Source organism: Rhipicephalus sanguineus, chromosome 11 (genome assembly GCF_013339695.2).
Source record: "Rhipicephalus sanguineus isolate Rsan-2018 chromosome 11, BIME_Rsan_1.4, whole genome shotgun sequence".
In the NCBI taxonomy this organism is placed as follows: domain Eukaryota; kingdom Metazoa; phylum Arthropoda; class Arachnida; order Ixodida; family Ixodidae; genus Rhipicephalus; species Rhipicephalus sanguineus.
Window position 1 is genome coordinate 14,077,861 of NC_051186.1, and position 23,755 is coordinate 14,101,615.

Sequence of the window (23,755 nt, forward strand, 5' to 3'; positions counted from 1 at the left end):
CCAGAGCATATGGTACCTGCATCTACGCACGGGCGCTCTCACCAAACGGCGCCTGCAACTCACAGCTCCTTATAGCAAGAGCCGTGTGGCACCACTTAAACATATTTCGCTGCCACATCTAGAGGTTTTAGCATGCGTCGTCGGCGCAAGGTTGTGCGCATACGTGAAAACAGTACCAGTGCTATAAGCTCCGCTCCTGTACACTTCTGGACCGACTCACTCGTGGCATTGCATTGGATTCGGAAAACGCCTGCAAAAGAGAGCTGTTTGTACGTCATCGAGTCTCCGAGATTCATAGCCTGACATCGCCGACCCAGTGGCATCAATGTTCCGGAAAAGACAACCCCGCGGAATTGGTCACACGAGGGGTTTCATCACCTCATGTTCTTGCGTCAACAATGTGGTGGCATGGTCCAACCTGGCTTCATGATCCCGAAGAACCAATACCTACTGAGCGCGCTGAATTCTCAGATTGGATTGGAACAAACTTTATTTGTGCCTGCAGTTGGGCGCTCGCGCGCCCCGACGAGGGCCTACGTCGTCTTCGGGGTTGCCGTTACTCGGCGCGGGTCTCCGCTCGCCGTTGCCGGCTCGCTGGGTCCCTGCCTTTCGAGCGCCCCGAGGACCTGCTGGACGGCCCAGAGCTGTTGATCCAGGTCGTAGCTCTTCGCGGCTTCCTCGAGCCGCGACGGGATCGTTCTTGATCTCGCTTCCTCTGGGTGTTTGATGCAGTCCCACAAGATGTGCGTGTGATCCGCCGTCTCCCTCCGGCAGACCTTGCACTTGTCGGTCGGGTATGTCTCGGGGTACATGCGATGCATCAGTCCCGGACTCGGTAGCGATCCGGTCTGGAGCTGTCTCAATAGTACCGCCTCCGCTCGACTCAACCGCGGGTGCGGGAGTGGGAAAGTCCTGCGAGCCATGCGGTAGGCTTTTGTGATGTCGTTATAGTCCGTCATGCGGTCCTTGGCTCCGAACCACGTCTGACGGTCTGTCGCCGGGGCGCGGTTAGTTAGCGCTCGCGCCGCTGCGTGTGCCGTCTCGTTGTGATTGGCATTGCGTTCCGACGCGTCACCCGCGTGCGCCGGGAACCACTTAATTCTTACTTTTCTGTCTTGCAGTTTGGCCGCACGCAATACTCGTTCGGCCTCTCTACATACTTGGCCTTTGGCGAAGTTTCGCACCGCCTGTCTCGAGTCACTTAGCACGGTGTGGCAGTCTGGGTCGATGATGGCCAGGGCGATGGCCACCTGCTCCGCTTGTTCCGCTCCAATGCTCTTCACGCTCGCTGCCGTCCTTGTTGCGCCGGTCGACGCCTCGATGACGACCGCTGCGAAAGCGTTCTGTTGGTATTCGGCCGCGTCCACATATCGCGCGCGCTCGTCGTTGGCGTGCAGGTCGATGAGAGCCTAATTTACAGTCTTCGAACAGGGTACAGAAGAAACGTCGGTGTGTCCCGCGGGCTTTGGTTCGCCGGAGCCACCGGGTGGGTGTACCGCATCGCTGCAAACGCGTCAAAGAAACAGTGTTCCACAGCCGGACCGTTAACAGCAGCAGAGCTTCACAAGGCAGAACACTACTGGTTGCAAAGGATCCAAGAAGAAATGTTCTCCGAAGAAGTGCAGGCCCTCCGCGCAGAGAAAAAACTACCGTCCACGAGCCCAGTTCTTCGATTACATCCTTTCCTGGACGAAGGTGGTCTGCTTCGCGTTGGAGGTCGTCTGCAGGAGCTAGCAGCCTCTTTTGACGTCAAGCACCCAATCCTGTTGCCAGCAAGGCACACCTTCACCCATCTTGTGGTTTAAGCCACGCATGAACGCGTCCTTCACAGCGGAGTAGAGGCCCCGCTTTGCGAGCTTCGAGAGAAGTTTTGGACTGTGAAAGGACGACACACCGTTAAAAGGGTACTGAGATGTTGCTTGCCTTGCAAACGCTACAAGCCTGTCGCTGAGACCTCACCCTTTGCTCCACTGCCACGAGACCGAATCACGAAAGGCAGTCCTTTTTTTGTCGTTGGGTTGGATTTCTGCGGGCCCCTCCACACACGTGACACGGCTGCTACTAGCAGAAAGGCCTACATACTCATGTTCTCCTGTGCTGTCACTCGAGCTATCCATTTGGAATTGACAACCGACATGACAACGACAACTACGCTTCCCGCCTTCCGCCGTTTTATTTCGCGGCGTGGAATCCCCGACACCGTTTGCTCGGATAACGCACTGTCTTTTCACGGCTCAGCGGGAGTGCTCAAGACCATTCTGCCAGCTCTGCGAAAATATGCGGCCAACACCAAGATCAAATGGAAGTTCATCGCTGAGAGAGCTCCTTGGTGAGGAGGCTGGTGAGAGCGTTTCATCAAATCGACAAAAACACGTTGAAACGGTCGCTTGGGCGCAACAGCCTCGACGCTGAGGCCCTCGCTACGGTGGTATGCGAAGTGGAAGCGGTCATAAACAGCAGACCTCTTACTTTTTTTGATAGCAGCCCTGATGAACTGCAACCGCTGACTCCGTCACACTTCTTGCTTGGGAGACGCCTCATCTGCCTTCCGCAAGAAGTCGGCAATTCTTATGGCATGTCATCGACGAGAGAGGACCTGATCTGTCGCGCGCGCTATCGTGAGCGTCTTACAGCGGAGCTATGGAACCGATGGAAGCGGTCCTACCTCCTTCTACTTCGATCCGCGCACAACGCGCCTTATCGTAAACTACTTCGGCTACACGAAGGTGACGTGGTGCTTGTGCATGACGAAGGCACACATCCGCTACTATGGAAGCTGGGCAAGGTTCTGGTAGTGCACCCGGGAAGGGATAACATCGCGCGCATCTGCACCCTTCGACTAGCATCGGGACACACCATAAAACGACCCGTTCAAAAGTTATACATTCTGGAGGCAAGTCAGCGAGATTGAACTGCCTCGTGATCGCCTTGGCCCCTTGGGACCATGACTCCGGCTGGAACTGAGAACGCTAGGGCACCCATGGACTGAAGTGACTGCAGGCGTCGTCTGGAGGCTCGCGAGACGGGAGCCCTCACGTCTACTTCGGCTTTGTACTGACTCGCCCTTCACGACGATGGCCCGATGTTCGCAAGGCAAGACAGTCCATGGAGGTCAGCAACGTACATCTTGACAGCCCAGCCACGTGACTCCAGGCATCGTCTGGAGGCTCGCGAGACGGGAGCCCTCACGTCTACTTCGGCTCCGTACTGACTCGCCCTTTACGACGACGACCTGAGGTTTGCATGGTCTTTGACGTGCACATAGAGAGGAACATATCGACAGCCCTGCACTCCGACCAGTCAACGGTATCTCCGCCCATCACAAGATTTTCTCATCAATGAAAACTTCAAGACGTGCGAGGCCAGGGCGACGAATTTCTGTCCCGACACCCGTCCTGTAGCCCAGCCTTCGAAGCAGCAGGAACATGAAGCGCAGGTGCAAACTACCATAACGAAGGCGGCTTGGATACTCAAGACCCTATAGGCGAATAATATTCTGAATCCCGATCACGCAGGATTGGCCCTTGAAACCACCTGCTGTGCACCTGCCTGCCTGATCAAGCTTCGCTATAACGGTCTATCGAAGATTCGCGAGGCCAGAATGCCGAGTTCCTTTGCCAGCCCAGGAGGCTTTAAGAGCGAAAGGGGAAGTGAAAGCTGGACATCGCCAGACGCATCACAGCAAATGTTCTACCAAATGCAGCAACGTTAGTGACCACCTGAACATCTAACTACTGAACTCGATGCAAGCCAGTTGACGAAGGTGCGAATTGCTGAGGGACAATACTCGCCTTTCGATTCAGCGTGTTCATTTGGCGGTGGCGGGAATGTATTGAAAATAGAAGAAAACGACGGCCGCATCTGGGGCATACATATCACCATCATGGGATTAGGGTGTTCCATGAAAGGGGAAGAAGACGGGGCAGCCATGGCATCAGTCTCATTTCTTTACAATTATGTCATCATTATTATCATTTTCAGCCTATCTTACATCGACGTCTGGACGAAGCGCTCTCCAGCTGATCTGCTGCCACTTGACCTGTACTACACGAGCTGATTCTATTCTGATGCCTCCAAATTTCCTAATTTTTCACTCTAGCTAACCTTTTGCCGTCCTTGACTGCATGCGCAACATTAAAATATTTAAAAACGAGATGTAACACCTTTTATTTCTCCAAAAATAAATAAATAAGACTTCGTGTTATTAGGCTGCTGCACGTTCAAAATAATTTTGGTAAAGCTACAATTACAAATGATCACGCATAAAGCTTAACCGCCTGACACGCTGACAAGGCGAGCACTATTTACCTGCTGTAGCAACACGTCTGAAAGTGAAAAATACCGCCTCCATTATGCACTGTGATGCACGCACCTTACCTTGCCGTCTTGCGAGGATCTAAGCGTTTACAGTAATTTTATTTTATCTGTTCATAAAATGGGAAAGTACTACGTAGGTTGTATAAGACTAGTGGATTAAGGCCTAGTGAAAAAGGAAACGTCCCTGTTGCCTGGGCGTTCGGGTCAAAATGTCTAATTCGAGAACGAAGACATTTTTCAGTGATTACGGCGAAACATTGCTAATTTCTGGGGACGCAGCATATCTATGCACCAAACGTAACCTCACGTATACTTCTTAGCAATGTCTTATAATGAAAAAAAACTTGGTTGACGCCTGAGGTTCGCCTCCGAGAGAAGAACACGACAGCGTAATCGGGCTCTAATCGCATCGCCTTCTCATTCGCTGGCCTCACTTAACTTTTCGATGGACACCTCAACCGTGCCACAAGGAAAGGAACGTCTGTAAGCCTTGAATTGACCGTTTCAAACTATCCTAGCATATGCAGATACAGTTGCGAAGTGCCCACTACACCACAACTCTTTCTTTTCGCGAACTGGTGAAGTACCCACAACGCGTCCGCAATGCAGCACACGCACGTGCACACCTTGTCGATGTTGTTGCTGAAGAGGGCAATTCATTATGCTCGAGTGCTGTGTAACGGGTGGGTCATTAAACTTCACACTGGTTGCGCGATTAACACGCTTCCATGCTGGTTTGCGATTATACTTTTCTGCCTATATTATATGCGTTAAGAAGGCTGCTTGCTCTACATGACAATCGTATTCGTATATGGCTTTTTTTTCAGAATCAGTTTCAAGCAGTGGTATAGCTTAGTGGTAGAACACCTACTTGGCACACCAAAGGGTTATTTGTATCTATCTCAAATTTATGCACACGGACAGCACCGATTTTTTGCTCACAATTACGCCGACACCGACGCCGCATCGCAATTTCTGCGAAACAAGCTCATTAAAGCCATTGTGTTAAAATAAGAATGAATGAATATTTGCATTCTGAACCGCATATTCTGCCATGGCCAAACATTCGGGAAAATTTCAATACGCGTTTTTCGAATCGAGTATGCTCCGAATGAGGGAAATATTCGATTCGTATTAGAAAGTCTCGAATATTCTCACACTCCTGGTCACAAAATATTTAAAGTTCGACGAAAGTTCGTCTAGCCAGGTAAACGGTGATAAAGAAGTTGTGGTGAATGACCAAGTCAAAGTGAAAAAAATACGCAAAACACGTTTTGAAACCCGCTTTGGGGATACTAAAACATCTTTGATGCGCTTCTCGCATTGACCATGTAAGTGACCGCAAATTGTTCATGAAGGGGTCAGAAAATTCAAGGCCATGTCGAGACCTGTCGTTCACTTGAGTCGTTAATCACCTACGGAGAACTACATTTGTTATTGCCGAAAGGTAATTTACTCATTTAGCTCGGCTTCATTGTCATTTTCATGCCTTTTTCAGGCTTGGTTGGACGTCAGGACATCACTGAGTGCGGACAGGCAGACAGGAACGCCAAGACTGAACACCTCCTGCATTTGTACTCACTAAACGTAGAGACCCAAGTCTTCCATTTTGCGTCTTGCGAGGTTGACTTCTGTGCCGCGAACTCTTTTCCTAATCGCCGTGACGAAGCCTGGGTTATACTGATTGCGGAGGCTGAATTGTACGGCCGCCAGCCAACGGTTTACAAGACGGTTGATGTCGGCGCGCGCCGGGTGGTCGTACGGAAAGCGGCGTCCGAAGACTATGGCCAATATATTGTTGTAGGCGCAGGCCACGATGTAGTCGTAGAAGGCAACGGGTTCCCCTTCTGCCTTAGCGATCTGACTGCAGGCCCACTGGAACTCCTCCTGCGAATAAGGCAACGTTTGCGTGAATCACCTAGAATTTGACGCCAACATAAGGTTAGCTTAAGAGTGGGATTGTTAGTGCAGCAAACGTGTCCCGTAAACGTTGTGCAATCCACCATTCAGTGAAAGTAGCCTATTAAGGGGCGTCTTGCAGGATTTGGGCATTTAAAACAGAAAAATGCGGCTCACATCTCGCACGAACTATTGTGTCCTACCTGTCGTTCCGATGCAGGTAGTGTAAAGTCTAAATTTAAAACGAATGCGCTTAAGATCTCACTGTTCAGGTAACTGCTCCGGAGAAGCGCCATGACCTGAGAGAAATATTCATGTTAGGACGGTTGCCAGCAACATGAAAATAGATGGCACGTCACTGCGGAAAGTCAGCGAATGCAGAACGCCAAAATGTCCCTGTGTACTTGCGTTTCGCAGCAAGAAAGGAAAAGAGCGAGTGTAAACGAATAAAGGATCTGGTGCCAGTGACGCTTCATGAATGGATAGAAAAAGTTTGCTAAGTGTCCTGTGGATTAACGACCCGGGCTCCCACGTCGAGACATCAAGGCCTTGTCTGTCCGCCGCTTCACGGGCCTGCTGGAATGCCTAGAAACTAAGAACAGTTTTCGAGGACCATGCCACAAGAAAATGTGAATGCACAAATTCTGCCAAAGTCATCCATAAAAATGACGTAGCAATCATTGACCGGCATAGCAAAACAGGTAGATCACTACTGTATGCACCCAGTTCGGCGAACAATATGCATTAGAGGTGACAGACATTGTAATTGAAAAAAAAAGGATAATGTCATGTTTAAAACACGCATGTGTTAGTGTCATACCTTGGGGATGTTTTAAAATTTTGAACTTGAAGGCGGGGAGACGTGGTTACGTCGGAATGATTTACTGAAATAATTGGAACTACTTGGCGTTCACAAGAATGCTGCTTAATGGCTGAACTTTCATTGGCCACCCTATCCCGGTTTTTTACAATGCACGGTTGACAGCAGCAGTTTCAGAGGCCATCTTTATATATATATATATAGTGACAGATGACATGGTCTATATCCGAATGTGTAAGTCATTTTAGGATGCCTTATTTAACCTGTTGCTTTCGTTTGAAGGTTTGAAGAAGGCTGTTCTGGTTGTAAAGATGTACAGACGTCAGTGGAAAGACGGCAGATATGGTCCGCATGGCGTGGTTCGAGGTATGACGGGAGTGCCAGCTCGCGTTGACACATGGACAAAAGTAAGATCAGAATGAGTTGTAAGCAGTGACGTTGTAGTTTTTGCCCTAACCTCAGAGATGTGCGAAAAGCTTCTACAGACAATGATGATTCAGCTAATAAGTGTAAGCTAGTAACAAAAATGCTCTTATACGAATGTGAACGACATTCATAAAAACGTTATTCCAGTACGAAGACGAATCGCTTGAGATCATCTGCAGAATACTTTCTTGACATCCCATAATTTAGGGCCAGATATCAGCCATATTGTTTTGCGATGTGCGCAGCGGCGATTCCACAAACCACTCTTGTGTACCCGTGTGAACCGAAGCTTATGAACGAAACAGCCGAAGAATGAACATCGAAACGAGGTGTCATCAAATTCGGCCTGTTCAGCTGGCACTTATTGTTGGACTACCGCAGATCAGTTTACTGACAGAAAAATGCGGTTGTCCTGTTGGACATCATTCATCGAGCCAATGAATTTTAAATGGGAGTAGACATTGATGATGTAAGTAGAGATAATGCTAGCCACATCAGGAAAGTGAATGTTCCAGAATATATATCATTAGGAAATCCTCCCATTGTCTCTGCACGAGCCGTCTAAAGTCAGAGGGCCACAGAATAGAAATAAGTACTTATCAAGAAATTTCCTCCGAGGTATGGGGGCCGTTCTAATTAGCAATGAAGGTGATTCTATACCCGTAGCAAGGGCGTCAGGGTTTATGTTCACGGGAGTGACGACACAAGTGAATGAAAAATCTTGAGCCTAGTAAGTGCACGTGTTCACTCACGGAGAATCTTCACAACTGTTTGCGTAAAATACTCAATGTTTCCCTACGGTTGCTGACAATTCTGCTTCATATACAAAAGAAGCAGTTTGGGCTGCCTGAAAAGTTTCTCACAGAGGATAGCAACACCGGCTTTCTCTTCTTACATTGATATATCTACCATAATGAGACTGCTGACTACCAGCTCTATGTAATTAGTGCCAGTGACACCCTCAATATAATTTATATGCATAGCCCTAGTATTAGACAGAAATATATATTTTGCAATAGTAAAAGTAAGAAGCTTTTTTTACAGTGGAATAATGTAGTGTACTTCTGACTGCATGATTATTCACAAATTCCTTTAATTTTAGCAGAACGTGTGTTACGCAACACTACGCGAAGGAAGCAACAGAGACGCGCAAATAGTTACGCAAACATGAATTGGGGAGACAAAGAATCTGCGGGCAGGATACGCGGGTGCTATTCCCCGACATAAATGACCTATTTCAAAATGATTTCGGCAAGCCAAGAGACGTGCTGATAACATGTCTGCTTGAAGCGCAAACTGGATTACTATGGCCCCGTAGTCAATCACAATGCACCAATATAGAAAGCCATCAATAAGGTAGATAACTTCACGAATTCCAACGGCTTTGCTGACTTAACGTTGCGAAAACATGTTAAACAGCGTGTAATAATATATGGTGCGCGCGGGTTTCAAATAGCCAAAAACAAAACAGTGCGCCGTGCGGTGGCGACTTGTGTTACGACTTTTGTGGCCCTTTGAATGTGTGCGCCGTGCGGGGGCGAATTGCGTATGTGCCGTGCGGTGGCAAAGAGGACGGCGATCGTGTGCGCGGCGTGCCTCGAGACAGCGTGACCAGTGCGCGGGCCGTGCGCGAGAGTCGAATTCCAAGGCTGGGATCTCCTTCGCTGGGCGTCCGGTCCATGGGAGAAACCACAGCCCTACCTCCTGGTGCCTCGACGTAACGGAGCGTTCCCGCCGTTCCCGCTACGGGAAGATCGAGCCAAAGGCCGTGTACAAGGCCGGGCCAAGCCTCGACGCCGTGTTCAGACGAGTACCCTCAGGGTTCGGGCCCACGAGCCGAGGGCGTACAGTGGAGCGGGTCCCTTGGGCGCAGAGTCCTGGCATCAACGGCCGCGGAGTAGACCTCCGTGACTTAACGCGCGCAGACCAAGCACCGAGCTACGGCATCGACAGAGGTCTACGCACGACGCCTTCGACTCGGCAACGTCATCGGCTCCGACGGCAAACTGTACGCCACTGCTTGACTATTTCGCGTAGCAGCCATCACGTCGCATATGTAACTGTTTTCTATATTCGTTGAGTCCTTTCGTGTACGTAAAGATGTCTTACGTGTGCTTGTCCACCTGCGTGCTGCGCCATTCTTTCTGGAGCGAATCCTGAACCCAAACACAACATCACAAACTGGCGAGCCTGCCAGGATTCGCTCAGTAACAGTGAAAGAAAGCAGTTTCGCTCGTGTACCAGCACACGTTCGGACTCGAACATGGACTTAGAGAAGCTTACCGCTGTAGGTATTCAACTCGGGCTGACAGGCGCAGAACTGAGCAGGTGGATCGAGGCTCAGCAGGCAAAGCAAAGGGATGAGAGAGCTGCGGAACGAGAGGCACTGAAAGAAGCTGCGGAGATAGCGCGCTTAGCTGATGAGAGGCAGCGTGAGATCCTCCAGCTAAAGCTACAGCTTCAGGAAGGAGCTCGGAATGTACCGGCTGCAGCTAATGACGTTTTGCCTGTACCCAGCACTTCATCACCGCTTAACCCACAAAAACTACTTCCTCTCTTCGATGAAAAACGCGACGACTTGCACGCGTACTTGCAGAGATTTGAGCGAGTAGCAACCGGTCAGGACTGGCCACAAGAGAAATGGGCCCTTGCTGTGAGCATGTGCCTCACTGGCGACGCCTTAACAGTGATCGGTAGGATGACTGCCGCCGATTCATTGGACTACCAGAAGGTGAAGAAAGCCTTGCTGCAGAGGTTCCAATTTACGGCGCAGGGTTACCAAGACAAGTTTCGCAAGGCAAGAGCTGCGGATGGCGAAACTGGAACGCAGTTAGCCGTGAGAATTGCGAGTTATTTTGATCATTGGATCGACATGGCCAACGTGTCGAAAACGTACGAAGGGCTACGTGATCATATAATCTCCGAGCAATTCCTACGCTGTTGCCAACCGAAACTAGTTATCTTCTTGAAGGAGCGAGAGGGCAAATCACTTGACGAGCTTGCTAAGCTAACTGATCGCTTCCTCGAAGCACAGAATTTGCCAAACATTGGAAAAGGTCCCGATACCGGGAAGGATTTCGGTGAGAAACCTAATGAAGCGCCCCGAAAACCGCAAGTTAAGTGCATGCTCTGCAATCATTTCGGCCATTCGGCTCCCGACTGTCGCAGCCAACCTAAACAAATGGTAAAGTGCAAATTGTGCGGCAAACCGGGACACACAGCTGAAAACTGCAGAGGTCAGCGCTCAGACAACAAACCGACTTCGTCCTGTGCATTCACAGAAGCACAACCGACTGGATCTCGTCAGGGCAAAACAGCAAAGTGGCCACGAAAGCAAGCTAGCCGCTCCAGTAACGACGACGAGAGCAGGAAACCCGCTGTACCTTTCCTAAGCGACGGGATGCCAGTAGTCGAAGGGCGATTGCTAGGACGAAAGGTTCGCGTGCTTCGGGACACAGGCTGCAATACAGCAATTGTCAGGCGAGAATTAATTCCTGAGGAGTGCTTGACGGGCAAAACAAGCAATGTCGTTTTGCTTGATGGTTCAAGTAGTCGCCTCCCCGAAGCCATCGTACAAGTGAAAACGCCTTACTTTTCAGGCAACATAAAAGTGGCTTGTATGAACCACCCACTGTACGACGTGGTTTTAGGGAACCTTCCAGGCGTCAGAGGACCATACGATCCTGATTCTGACTGGGAGCGAGCAGTTGCGACTGAGGAAGAGGAGGAGTTGTGTAAAGAACCGAACGTGACCAGGAACCCTCCACAGGCTTCAAGCGTGGCTAAAGCCAAAGCTCAGCAACCAAAACACAGCAAGATGCGTCCCTTGTGCGTCCCAGAAGTTGTGTCGAGTGACATTACCAAAGCGCAACTGATTGAAGGACAGCAGAAGGACCCCAAGTTGAAATCGCTTTTTGCTAAGGTGAACAGAGAATATAAATCTGGAAAAGGCCACAGCTATGAATTCATGGAAGAAAATGGATTGCTCTACCGTCGTTATCGCCTTGCAACAGGTAGAACATTTAAGCAGGTGGTAGTTCCGAAGGCGTTTAGACGAAATATTTTAGAAGTTGCCCATGAAAACACCATGGCTGGACATCAAGGAATAAAAAGAACAACCGATCGTATTTTGCAAGAATTCTACTGGCCCGATTTACACGAAGACGTAAAACGCTTCGTGAAGTCCTGTGACATATGTCAACGAACAACACCTAAAGGAAAAGTGGGAGTCGCTCCATTGGGCAACATGCCTCTGATCCGCACACCTTTCGAAAGAGTGGCAGTGGATTTGATCGGCCCCTTTTCACCAATGTCAGACCGGGGAAACCGATACGTTCTGACCTTAGTTGATTTCGCAACTAGGTATCCGGATGCTGTAGCACTTCCTGCAATTGATGCCATTCATGTTGCCGAAGCGCTTATAGAAATGTTTTCCCGCATTGGTTTGCCCAAAGAAATAGTCACTGACCAGGGAGCAAGCTTTACCTCCGACTTAATGAAAGAGGTCAGTCGGCTTCTCTCTGTGAAGCTCCTCAAGACGACGCCATACCATGCCATGGCGAATGGCCTCGTCGAGAAATTCAATGGCACCCTGAAAATGATGTTAAGAAGAATGTGCCAAGAGAAACCACGATCGTGGAACAGGTACCTCGCACCGCTGCTTTTTGCGTACCGAGAAGTGCCACAGACAAGCCTCGGGTTCTCTCCTTTTCAACTTATCTATGGCCGTCATGTCCGAGGACCACTGACAGTATTAAGAGAACTGTGGACGAATGAGGACCTCGACGGAGAAACACGGACAACCTACACGTATGTCTTTGACTTGCGGAATCAGCTGGAGGAGACGTGCAAGATCGCGCACGAACAATTAGAGAAAGCTCGCGCCAAGCAAAGAACATACTACGACAAGAAGAGTCGTCCTAGAAAATTGTGTTCAGGCGACAAAGTTCTCATATTGTTGCCTACTGACTCCAATAAACTTCTAATGCAATGGAAAGGACCATTCCCAGTAATTGAGCGAAGAAATGACGTGGATTACGTCATTGACGTCTTTGGGAAAAACAAGATATTCCATATAAATATGCTCAAGAAATACGAAGAACGGGAGCCTAGCGAGTCCCAACAGGGGTCAGTTGTCACAGAGGTTACCGAGAACATCACCGAATGACAAGACGACGAAGTGAATCCTATGCCAGTACTGAACCTGCATCGCACGCAGTTTTGCACCAATGTCAACCTTTCCACAGACCTTACTGCTGAACAGGTTGAAGAAGTGGAACGCTTATTGGAAGAGTATGCCGACATTTTTTCAGACCTGCCTGGAAAGACTGCGCTCGTAGAGTTTTCCCTTCGTCTTACATCCGATAAACCGGTGCACGTCCCTCAGTACTCTATACCATTTGCCTTGCAAGAAAAGGTCGAAAACGAAGTGCAAGAGATGCTGAAGTTGGGTATCATTGAGAAGTCTAAGTCGCCGTACCACGCACCCATTGTTGTGGTGAAGAAACCAGACAACACGCTTCGGCTCTGCATCGATTTCAGGGAGCTAAACAAGATACTCATTCCGGATTGCGAGCCAATCCCACGCATTGATGTCGTGCTTGCGCTTGTTGGTCGAAAGCGGATTTTTTCCAAATTTGACTTTACGAAAGGATATTGGCAAGTACCGATGTCGACAGAGAGCCGTGAAAAAACTGCTTTCTCCAGCATGTATGGTCTCTACCACTTTATTTACATGCCTTTTGGTATCAAGACGGCGCCGGCCGTATTTGCGCGCCTGATGAGAAATGTACTGGGTGGTGTCGAAAATGTTCATCATTACTTCGACGATGTTGTCATTGCTACCGACACATGGCAAGAACACGTAGACACCCTCAGAAAAGTGTATGATCGAATCAAACAAGCCAATCTCACGATCAAGCCAACGAAATGCGAAATAGGAGAAAGCAGCATAGTGTTTCTGGGACATCGCATCGAGAAGGCTACAGTCGAACCCCTTCTCAAAACCCTGGAGAAGATTCTGGCAGCTAAACGTCCTACAAGCAAGAAGGCAGTACAGTCATTCCTGGGCTTGACTGGCTATTACCGGAAGTTCATACCGAACTACGCCGAACTAACAAAGCTATTGACATACCTGACAAGAAAAGGACAAAGTCACAATGTATCGTGGGGCCCAGCTCAAGAAGAAGCATTCGCAGCACTGAAGGAGAAGCTTGGTGATGCGCCCATCCTCCTCGCTCCCGACCTTTCGAAGGAGTTTGTACTTCGCACAGACGCCTCAAATACGAGTCTGGGTGCGGTATTGCTTCAAATGGGAAACGATCAAGTGCTACACCCTGTAGCTTACGCTAGTCGTAACCTATTGCCCAGGGAGACCCGCTATTCTACAATCGAGCGGGAATGCCTCGCACTTGTATGGGCCATACAGAAGTTCCATATTTACTTGTATGGAAAGTCTTTCATTGTGCAGTCAGACCACCAGCCCTTACAGTACTTGAATTCTGCCAAACACCTCAACAATAGAGTGTTGAGATGGAGTCTCCTTTTGCAAGAATATTCCTTTTATGTTGAGTACATAAAAGGCTGTGACAACGTAGGAGCGGACTACATGAGTCGTGCTTGACATGTTGCAACAACCTGAACCGCACAAACTCGAAAGCGTGCTGTGCACTAACTGTTTATTCCCGCGCTTCTATCTTAGAATAGTTGTAAACAACTTTCTTGAAAAAGGGGGTATTGTAATAATATATGGTGCGCGCGGGTTTCAAATAGCCAAAAACAAAACAGTGCGCCGTGCGGTGGCGACTTGTGTTACGACTTTTGTGGCCCTTTGAATGTGTGCGCCGTGCGGGGGCGAATTGCGTATGTGCCGTGCGGTGGCAAAGAGGACGGCGATCGTGTGCGCGGCGTGCCTCGAGACAGCGTGACCAGTGCGCGGGCCGTGCGCGAGAGTCGAATTCCAAGGCTGGGATCTCCTTCGCTGGGCGTCCGGTCCATGGGAGAAACCACAGCCCTACCTCCTGGTGCCTCGACGTAACGGAGCGTTCCCGCCGTTCCCGCTACGGGAAGATCGAGCCAAAGGCCGTGTACAAGGCCGGGCCAAGCCTCGACGCCGTGTTCAGACGAGTACCCTCAGGGTTCGGGCCCACGAGCCGAGGGCGTACAGTGGAGCGGGTCCCTTGGGCGCAGAGTCCTGGCATCAACGGCCGCGGAGTAGACCTCCGTGACTTCACGCGCGCAGACCAAGCACCGAGCTACGGCATCGACAGAGGTCTACGCACGACGCCTTCGACTCGGCAACGTCATCGGCTCCGACGGCAAACTGTACGCCACTGCTTGACTATTTCGCGTAGCAGCCATCACGTCGCATATGTAACTGTTTTCTATATTCGTTGAGTCCTTTCGTGTCCGTAAAGATGTCTTACGTGTGCTTGTCCACCTGCGTGCTGCGTCATTCTTTCTGGAGCGAATCCTGAACCCAAACACAACATCACACAGCGGAGCTAGTGAAGCATATTGCTATTTCACTGCTTGACATTACTCACAATATTTAATGGAGCGGAGGTAAGTAGCAGCACTTGCCCAATTTCCGTGTCAAATACCCGCTAAACTAGCTATATAAAACGGCTTCATGTTTAGAGCGAAGCTCTCAAGTGCTAGGCTTAAGGATCGCATATAAGGAAGGTGTAGAGCGGTGACAACTCCGACAGAACCGCCATGTTGTTTCGGAGTACAAGACGCGCGCTGTGGCAGACGCCTTGAATATAAGGTTTCATGTTTGAAAATTTGGCTGAAGCGCACCGAAAAACAGACTAGAAGAAGAAGACAGGACAGCGCTTACTCAAACGTGAACGTTAATCAACTGGCCCAACTTGCCATCTTGCTGCTATAATGTTTGAGTTCGTCTTATTCCTTCCGTTTAAGGCACTTGTCTATCATCACGTTTGTGCGTCACCTTAAGAAGAGACGGCGTCCGCGTCAACGACTTCGCCCCAATATGGCACTCTCCTGGACAAAGGGTGTCACCATCCGTTCCTGGGAATGCTGGCACAAACTTGGAGGGAGCTTCATCCAGACTAAGGCCCCTGAGACTTTCTAAAGTAGCGATGGTCTCACCCTCCGTCTTGATTCCTTCTTGGTTCTGGTCTATTTCTTGCTCCCTCCTCGACCGTGCCGCAGCTAACACCTCTCTAGCGTAGCGGACATTTCGTAAAGTTAGTGCGCGCTGGGTCAGGCGGTGCGCCGCAAGCATTCATGCTTGCAGTCTGGCTTCGAGCATCTTTGTTTGCGACACAATATTTCTCTCTGGGACAATATTTTTTTCTTCCGCAAAGATAGTCTCGACTAGCGTAACAGCGGCCCATGACATATCCGAAATTTGTAGACTGCAGTTCAGTGCGCAGCTTTTGTAACAGCCCGTATCGACAGGTGCTGTCGCGCAAGGTTGTAAGTGACACGTCAGAGACTGAACGATAACGTCGCGGTGTGCAGCACACCCTCGGAAACCGAGATAATCCCCGTCAACTTTGCCAGGTGAATTTGCAGAGTGTATCAATTATGACGCCCTGAAGCTGAGAGAAAAAAAATCACAGCATTTCCACGGAGTGAATGATGATGAGTGGGCGAAGCTGCGGAGGTTCATCGGTAAACCGTGAATCTTCCGTGAATTCTGCCCAGTACATCATCACCGACGTGAGATCGGGCGCGTTTATACTAAAGGTTCGATGAGTTATGACGACTTGCAGCTCACTTTAATTTTACATGTACACTGTGAATTTTCATCGTTTAGAAAACCATTGCTTTAGAAAACATCTGGCGTCTTTCGTTGAGAAGCTGGCGTCTTTTCGTTTTGCTTTAGAAACATCTGGCGTTCTTTCGTTTTGCTTTTAGAAGACATCTGGCGTCTTTCGTTGGCTTATTTCATCAATCAACGGCGTTTTGAACAAAATTTTTATTGTTTAATCACGCACAGGAGAAATCTCACCAGGCACTACCTTGGAGGTAAACAATGGCTGCTAATGGGAATGAGAGACAGAAGAAGTCGGCTTTTAGCTAGCACTTACACTTCTACTTCTACTAACGTTTCCTACTGGAACATGCCAATGGCTGCTAATGGGGAATGAGAGGCAGAAGAATTCGGCTTTTAGTTAACGCGCACGCTGCGAATTTTTTATTGTTCAACAACGCACAGGAAAAATCTCCCACCGGCACCACCTTGGAGGTCGAGATCTGGTACTAGCGTTACGACTGGTTACGCACTACGACTACGACAACTACGAGGGACGAACGGGTGCCGCCTTAAGGAGCTTCGCCCTTAAAAAATAGGTGACAGCCCTTTCCAAGATTGGAAGGGGTGTTACAGCTTCAGTGTCACTTACGTGCCAATGTTTGTACCACGCACACACAAACGCACGAATAGTGGGCGCCGGCGCTATTACGTTTTAACGCATCAATGTCTACAGCAGTACGCGCTGCGCAATGTCACGTGCGTCTCCAGTGCTTGTAACGTCGCCTAGGGAAGTGGATGCCATGTATCTCAGACGGGCCCGCACCTTGTGCAAACGCACATAGCATACCTCTATATCGCCAACACATGGCGATGAAAAGCGACGGCGTCCCTGTAATAAAATTTATGTCACAACACAACGCGCACGGAGCACCAACAATGTATACACGCGATACATGCGCTCTTCGACAGCGCGCTCTGAGAACTAGAGCAAAGATGGTAGTCGAGAGCGACTGTAAACAAACGAACTCTGCGCGCGGCACCACGTGACGCCAGTTGGCCAATAGCGATGCGGCGTCAGCCTCAAAGAGGACGGAGGAGGGACAGAAGAAAGGAGACGCGCTCTAGTATGTCGCTGCTTTACGAAATTTCACGGGCTTTAATTCAGACAGGCAGGTCGCGCCATAGCGTGGCGTCGTATGGAAGGCCGGCTTGGCGGCCTTTTCAGACATAGGATTGTCAAAAACCGTGCATCACACTGCGCTTTTCGCAGGACTTGAGGCTTTGCCTTGTCATTACATGACCTAGCTCAAACTGGCAACCGCGTGAGCGCGTCCGCGAGGTACGTGCGCTGCGATTGGCGTAGCCGTGTTTTAAAACGACGTGATAGTATTTTGCAACACGTCTCGTCATCCGTTCACGTTTGTCCGTTGTATTGTGACGTAAAAGAGCGCGCTAGGCGTCGTGTTCAGTTGCTCATGGTGCTCGCCGTGGGTCGGACGCTTTACACACGTTCTAAACAGCATTGCCAGTACGGGGAACGTCGGCGTGACCAGAATTATGAGTGTGGACGTGGCCGTCGAGCCAATGCCACCGACGACAATCGGGCAAGTGATGTCAAGTGCACGTGCGACGCCTCGCCGTCGGAACGCTTCTACACTTCCCCCTTTGCAAACAGTTGGAAGGGCTCTAAATTTTTTTTGTGGACCGGAGGTGAGTTGTGGAGCTCGCCCAATTTCATTGGCACATACCCGCTAGGACCTGCTTGTCGCACACCCACTACGCTTTTTGCAGGCGGCTCCATTTTTAACAACGGAGCTTTATGAGCTTGGGGTAATTCCGGCGTGAGATGCAAAAAAACGCCAGGCCTGCGGTAAAACCGCAGCACAGTCACAGCGAAAGCTGGAAGAGCGGCGTTTCTAGAGCCCGTTAAGCTCCCTTGGGGCTACAATACAAGTACACTAGAAAGGTACCCACTACGCCATAAATCACAATTTTTATGAAGTTTGGAAGCACCTACTAAGCCATTATTCGTCATTCTGCGGAGAAGCGAGGCACCAGCTACACGTCTGTAAGGCATTATGTGCACTTTGTTCACGCGACGACTGATGACGATGAAGAATTATGGCTCAGCCCTTTGTAATGGGTTGGAATCTTTAAACGGACCACCAGTTATGTAATTTGCATTGGGTGACGCCCGGTCGCTATTTCCCTCTCCCGTCATGCTGTATAACATACGTTGACGTGAGAAAGAGACGGGGGGGGGGAGCGAAGAACTTTACTGAGACCCCGAGGAAATGGATCATACGCTTATGGGCTTCCTTGGCAACCAATACAAGTGCCCTTGCGAGGAACCCACTACGCTATAAATCACTAATTTTACTGAGACCCAGAGGAAGTGTATCATGCGCTTATGGGCTTCCTTGGCAACCAATCCAAGTGCCCTTGCGAGGAACCCACTACGCTATAAATAACTGTAATGTTTGAGAAGTAGGCCAGCAGGCACTCTGCCATTTTTTGTCATTCTACGGAGAGCGTTGGTGCCTGCTAAACCCATGTAAGGCATTATGCGCACTTTGTTGATGCTGTGCCTGATGATGAAGAATTATGGCAGGGTCCTTTGTAATGGGTTGGAAGCATTCAACAACCTGCTCGTTGCGCAATTCGCATTGTGTGACGCCTGGTTACAGAATTCGCGTTGTCCTACGCTTGGTGCTTATTTTACTCTTCTACCACGCTATATTGCATGTGCTAATGTGGTTCCTTCCCGACATGAAGCCTGTATAGGACCTTTTAGCAAAGCAGTTTCAAGCACCGGCATGGCTCAGAGGTTGAATACTGGGCTCCCACGCAGAGGACCCAGGTTCGAACCTCGTTCCATCCTGGAATTTTTTCTTCTTTAGTTTTTTTTCTTATTTCGAGCGATACTGGTTACGGACACCGGCGGCGGCGGCGGCGGCGGACAACTACGGCGCCAAAAACGGCCGGTGAAATGATCTCATAACAGCTTTCGCTGTAAAACTGCCTTAGGGATTGCGCCAAAGAAAGCGGCTATGTGCCAAGCAGCTCATAGCACAGTATAGCCATACATAGTATAATACAGCAAGGGGGTGACAAAGGGAAGTGAGGGCGAGGAGGAAGGAAACAGGAGGGAACTGGGTAAAGCATGGCGTACCCTTGTGTAGTAGTTTGGTATGTGCCAACCAGCTCCCAGAACAGCATAATCACGATTGGTATGGTATACGAGGGAGGTGGGAAAGGGAAGTGAAGATGGAGAGGGGTGACGTGAGGATGAGGGAGGAAAGGAGAGAGGATAACATGACATAGCCTTGAATGTTTTACTTTAGCAAGGAATGGTAAATGCATGTGAGGGTGAGAAGGGCTGATGGTAGGCTGAGGGGGAGGGAAAAGAGGAGGTGAGAGCGTGTGTCATATTACAACCATGTACAGTCTAGCATAGCAAGAGGCGCGAAAGAAGGGAGGGTGAGGAGGAGTGAGGTGAGGGTTAGGAGAAGAAAAAGGAGGAGAGAGGCCAAAATAGAAACAGATAAAGAAATAGAGACGAAAGAATTAAGAACGAAGAAGAAGGCATACAAAGAGATAAAGAAAGAAAGAAACACGAGAGCAAGAAGCAAGACGAGGAAGTAACAGCTGAATCTGCGTTCGCCACGTTGCTGAGCTTGCTTGCGAGCTCAGCTGTTAACTGAGATTACTGAGGTGTGGAGCTCGCTTTGTTCTTTTTACAGGAGCGGATTTTGGTAGTGGCGCTTGCCCAATTTCGGTGGCATATACCTGATAAAAGCTGCTTGTTATGTAGCCGCTAGGTTTGTTACGTACAGCTTTTTTGCTTTCGAAACTGGTAGTGCATCGTCGCCTCCATATCTACGAACTCGATATAGGCAATAACCGTCAGACCTCACTAATTGAAATTTAGACAATTTGAGTTGATTAACTATCTAATTTACATATTTAGACAATCAATGGTGTCCGGTTGGTGAAACAGCTTGCTTGTTAAACGAATTGACTTTTTTACAGCGAAAGCTGTTATGAGATCACAACAAGGGCCGCTTTTGGCGCCGTAGTTGCCCGCCACCGCCACTGGTGTCGGTAACCACTATCGCGCGAAATAATAAAAAAAAAAGACGAAATCCAGGATGGAACGAGTTTTGAACCAGGGCGCTCTGCGTGGGAGCCCAGTATTCTCACCACAGTGCCATGCCGATGCATGAAAATGCGTTGCAAAAAGACCCTATACAGGCTTCATGTAGGGAAGGAACCACATTAACATACGTAATGTAGTGTGCTAGAAGAGTAAAATAAGAACCAGGCGTCACACAATGCGAATTGCGCAGCGAGTGGGTTCTTGAATGCGTCCAACCCATTTCAAAGGGATCAGCCATAATTCTTCATCGTCATAAGCCACAGCCTCAACAAAGTGCACATAATGTCTTGCAGGTGTTTGGCGAATACCACGGTCTCCGCAGAATGACGAAAAATTGCCTACTTGTTTCCCTAGTTCACAAAAATTATTATGATTTATTGCATAGTGGGTTCCTCGCAAATGCACTTCTATTGGTTGCCAGGGAAGCCCATAAGGTCTCCATCATACATTTCCTCAGGGTCTCAATAAAGGTTTTTCCCTCTCTGTCTTTCGCACGTTAACGTATGTAATAAAGCGTGGTGGGAGAATTTAGTAACGACCGGGCGTCAAACAATGAAAACTACGTAAGTAGTGGGTGGTTTAAAGCTACCAACCCATTACAAATGGGCTCAGCCATAATTCTTCATCGCCATCAGCCGTCGCATCAAGAAACTGCACATAATGCCTTACAGATGGTATCTCGCTTCTCCGCAGAATGACGAATAATGTCGCGGCGGGTGCTTCCCAAGTTCACAAAAATTATGATTTGTGGCGTAGTGGGTACGTTGCTAACGTACTTGTATTAGTAGCCACGAGAGAGTTTATAACGGCCTCTAGAAATGCCGCTCTTCTAGTTTTCGCTGTGACTGTGCTGCGCTTTCCGCGCAAGGCTGGCGTTTTTTATAGATTTAGATGCACGTTAAAGAAAGCGCTCTACTACTTCGCCTCTCATAATCATAGCGTGGTTTAGGACGTTAAACCCCAGGAATATTGAATGTCTTTTCGAAAAAGCTGGCTTTCAAAAAATTTTGCTGATGCACGCTGTCACTGTGAGGAAATATTATAAACTGGATTAATTATTACATTTTATCTTTCACGTGCAGCTCAGCATTCTGTTGCTGGTGGATGTGCGTTGGCCGCTGTGAAATGGCGCGACATGCAACTATCCAGGCACAATGGGAATGCTGCGTAACGATAATCTCCACTTCACTGTCATTTCACAGGAAAAAGAAAAAGGGAGGAACATTTATTCGTGGACACTGGCGAGGCTAAACAAGAAGAAACAGTAAGTAATCCAGTAGTTTTATCTGTCGTAAGCGGCGTAAACTTACCACGATGTCCTTCATTGCGTAGGACTTGCCCATGCCGAAGTCTCGGAGGGTGTGCATGCAGAATCGTCGGTTGAGCTTCCAGGTATCACCATTCATGGTTCCTAGACCTACGAGAATATAAGAAGGAACAGTATTCAGACATGAGGAGATAGCACGAAGCAAGAAAAGTGCGCTTGACTAAGCATTGAATGGGCCCCAAACTAGTATAGCTCCAGCCTCTTAACTACTTTAAATACGCCGAGTGCCGACATAGAAAGTCACCAGGTTTCATGTACGTACCTTGAAACCTATTAGACTGCATTACCCAGAACCGGGAACGGTTGAGGAACTCCTTCCGCGTATAGAACTTCTTGATGCTATCGAGATCGTTGAGTATTACGACGCTGGCAAGCTTCTGTCTTAATCTGTGCGAGAAAAAAAGCGCCTGCAATTCTTCATCGTGGTAAAGCAAAAACCTGAACTTACAGCGGCATTTATACAAACCGCAAGACCACTTGGTAAGGTAGCTGACGAGGCTAGTCACTTATTCACACTTATGAACAGCGCGAAAAAAACATGTATACTCTTTGATAGGAGCTAGTTTCAGTAAATTTCACCATACGAGGATAGCAGACAGAAAGATTAATAAGGACGGATACTTCTTCGTTTCGTGTTTTAGGTTCCTTGATGTCATCTCTTCATGAACTCTATCTTGGGCTCTCGACTTCTCAAGCGACATGGCTAAACACCTCCTGTCGCTGAAATTCCGGTGTCGCTTGCCAGCGTCGTTAGTTGCCAGCGACAGCTCGGCCTTGTACGTGAGTGCTAAATCGCGGTGCATTGAAATAATAAAAGGCATGGGTCCGAGCCAGTATCGAACTCAGGCCTTGTGCTTGGCAGTAAGGTGTTCTATCGCACGCCTAGAGCAGTATTTGAAGCCGCTTCAGGAAGAAACTCCATGCAGGCGCCATGTAGCGCGAGAAGTGGCGTGAACACATGTAATCGTGCGTGGCAGAAGCGCACAATGATATCAGTTGTCACACGTGTAAAAAGTGGGTTTTGAAAGGTCCACTCCATACAATGTTCTGGAGCATAACTAATCGTCATCTTCAGCAGCAGCAGCAGTAGGGTGTGCTGCTGCGCGATTATTGCCTTACGGACACGTACTGGGTACTTCGGCATTGAGTAAAACGATGAATTATGGCGCGGAGGGCATTTCTCAGCTGTACTTCCTGTAGAAATGCATTCTAAGAGTGCACAAAGGGTAGAATTTTTACGCGTACAGACATTTCTTTCCTCGCGACATGGTTGAGGTGTCCGCCTAGAATCGAAGCCTGACAGTATACCTGACAGGGTTCGATTACGCTACCACCGTATAGACCTTTTTTCCGTGGGCGCCGCCATATTGCCTAGCGGGCGGCGCCGTCTCTGTTCTGGCAACCCAATGGCATGTGCAAAGCTCCGCGTTTGTATGGAAGGTATGCGTGCGGGCGCAGTTGCAGTCTTATAGGGGCGAAGCTCCTTAAGGCGGCATCCGTTCGTCCCTCGTAGTGGTAGTGCGTAACCAGTCGTAACGCTACCAGATCTTGACCTCCGAGGTGGTGCCGGTGGGAGATTTTTCCTGTGCGTTGTTGAACAATAAAAAATTCGCAGCGTGCGCGGTAACTAAAAGCCGAATTCTTCTGTCTCTCATTCCCCATTAGCAGCCATTGGCATGTTCCAGAAGGAAACGTTAGTAGAAGTAGAAGTGTAAGTGTTAGCTAAAAGCCGACTTCTTCTGTCTCTCATTCCCATTAGCAGCCATTGTTTACCTCCAAGGTAGTGCCTGGTGAGATTTATCCTGTGCGTGATTAAACAATAAAAATTTTGTTCAAAACGCCGTTGATTCATTGAAATAAACCAACGAAAGACGCCAGATGTTTTCTTAAAGCAAAACGAAAGAGCGCCAGATGTTTCTAAAGCAAAACGAAAAGACGCCAGCTGCTTAACGAAAAACGCCAGATGTTTTCTAAAGCAATGGTTTTCTAAACGATGAAAATTCACAGCGTACATGTAAAATTAAAGTGAGCTGCAAGTCGTCATAACTCTCATCGAACCTTTAGTATAAACGCGCCCGA

The 23,755-nt window shown here is 48.9% G+C and overlaps 1 protein-coding gene across 1 annotated transcript in view; it reads right to left on the reverse strand.

Moving 5' to 3' along the window:
- Positions 1 to 22,132, reverse strand: part of LOC119373863 (cytochrome P450 2C23) — a 50,855-nt gene extending 28,723 nt beyond the window's left edge. The window contains exons 1-4 of the mRNA XM_049411069.1: positions 22,125 to 22,132; positions 21,939 to 22,063; positions 21,660 to 21,766; positions 5,900 to 6,204 (exon numbers count right to left, since the gene is read on the reverse strand). Of these exons, the coding sequence (XP_049267026.1) occupies positions 5,900 to 6,204; positions 21,660 to 21,766; positions 21,939 to 22,063; positions 22,125 to 22,132 (545 nt within the window). The remainder of the gene's footprint in view (positions 1 to 5,899; positions 6,205 to 21,659; positions 21,767 to 21,938; positions 22,064 to 22,124) is intronic.
- Positions 22,133 to 23,755: the final 1,623 nt, after the last annotated feature.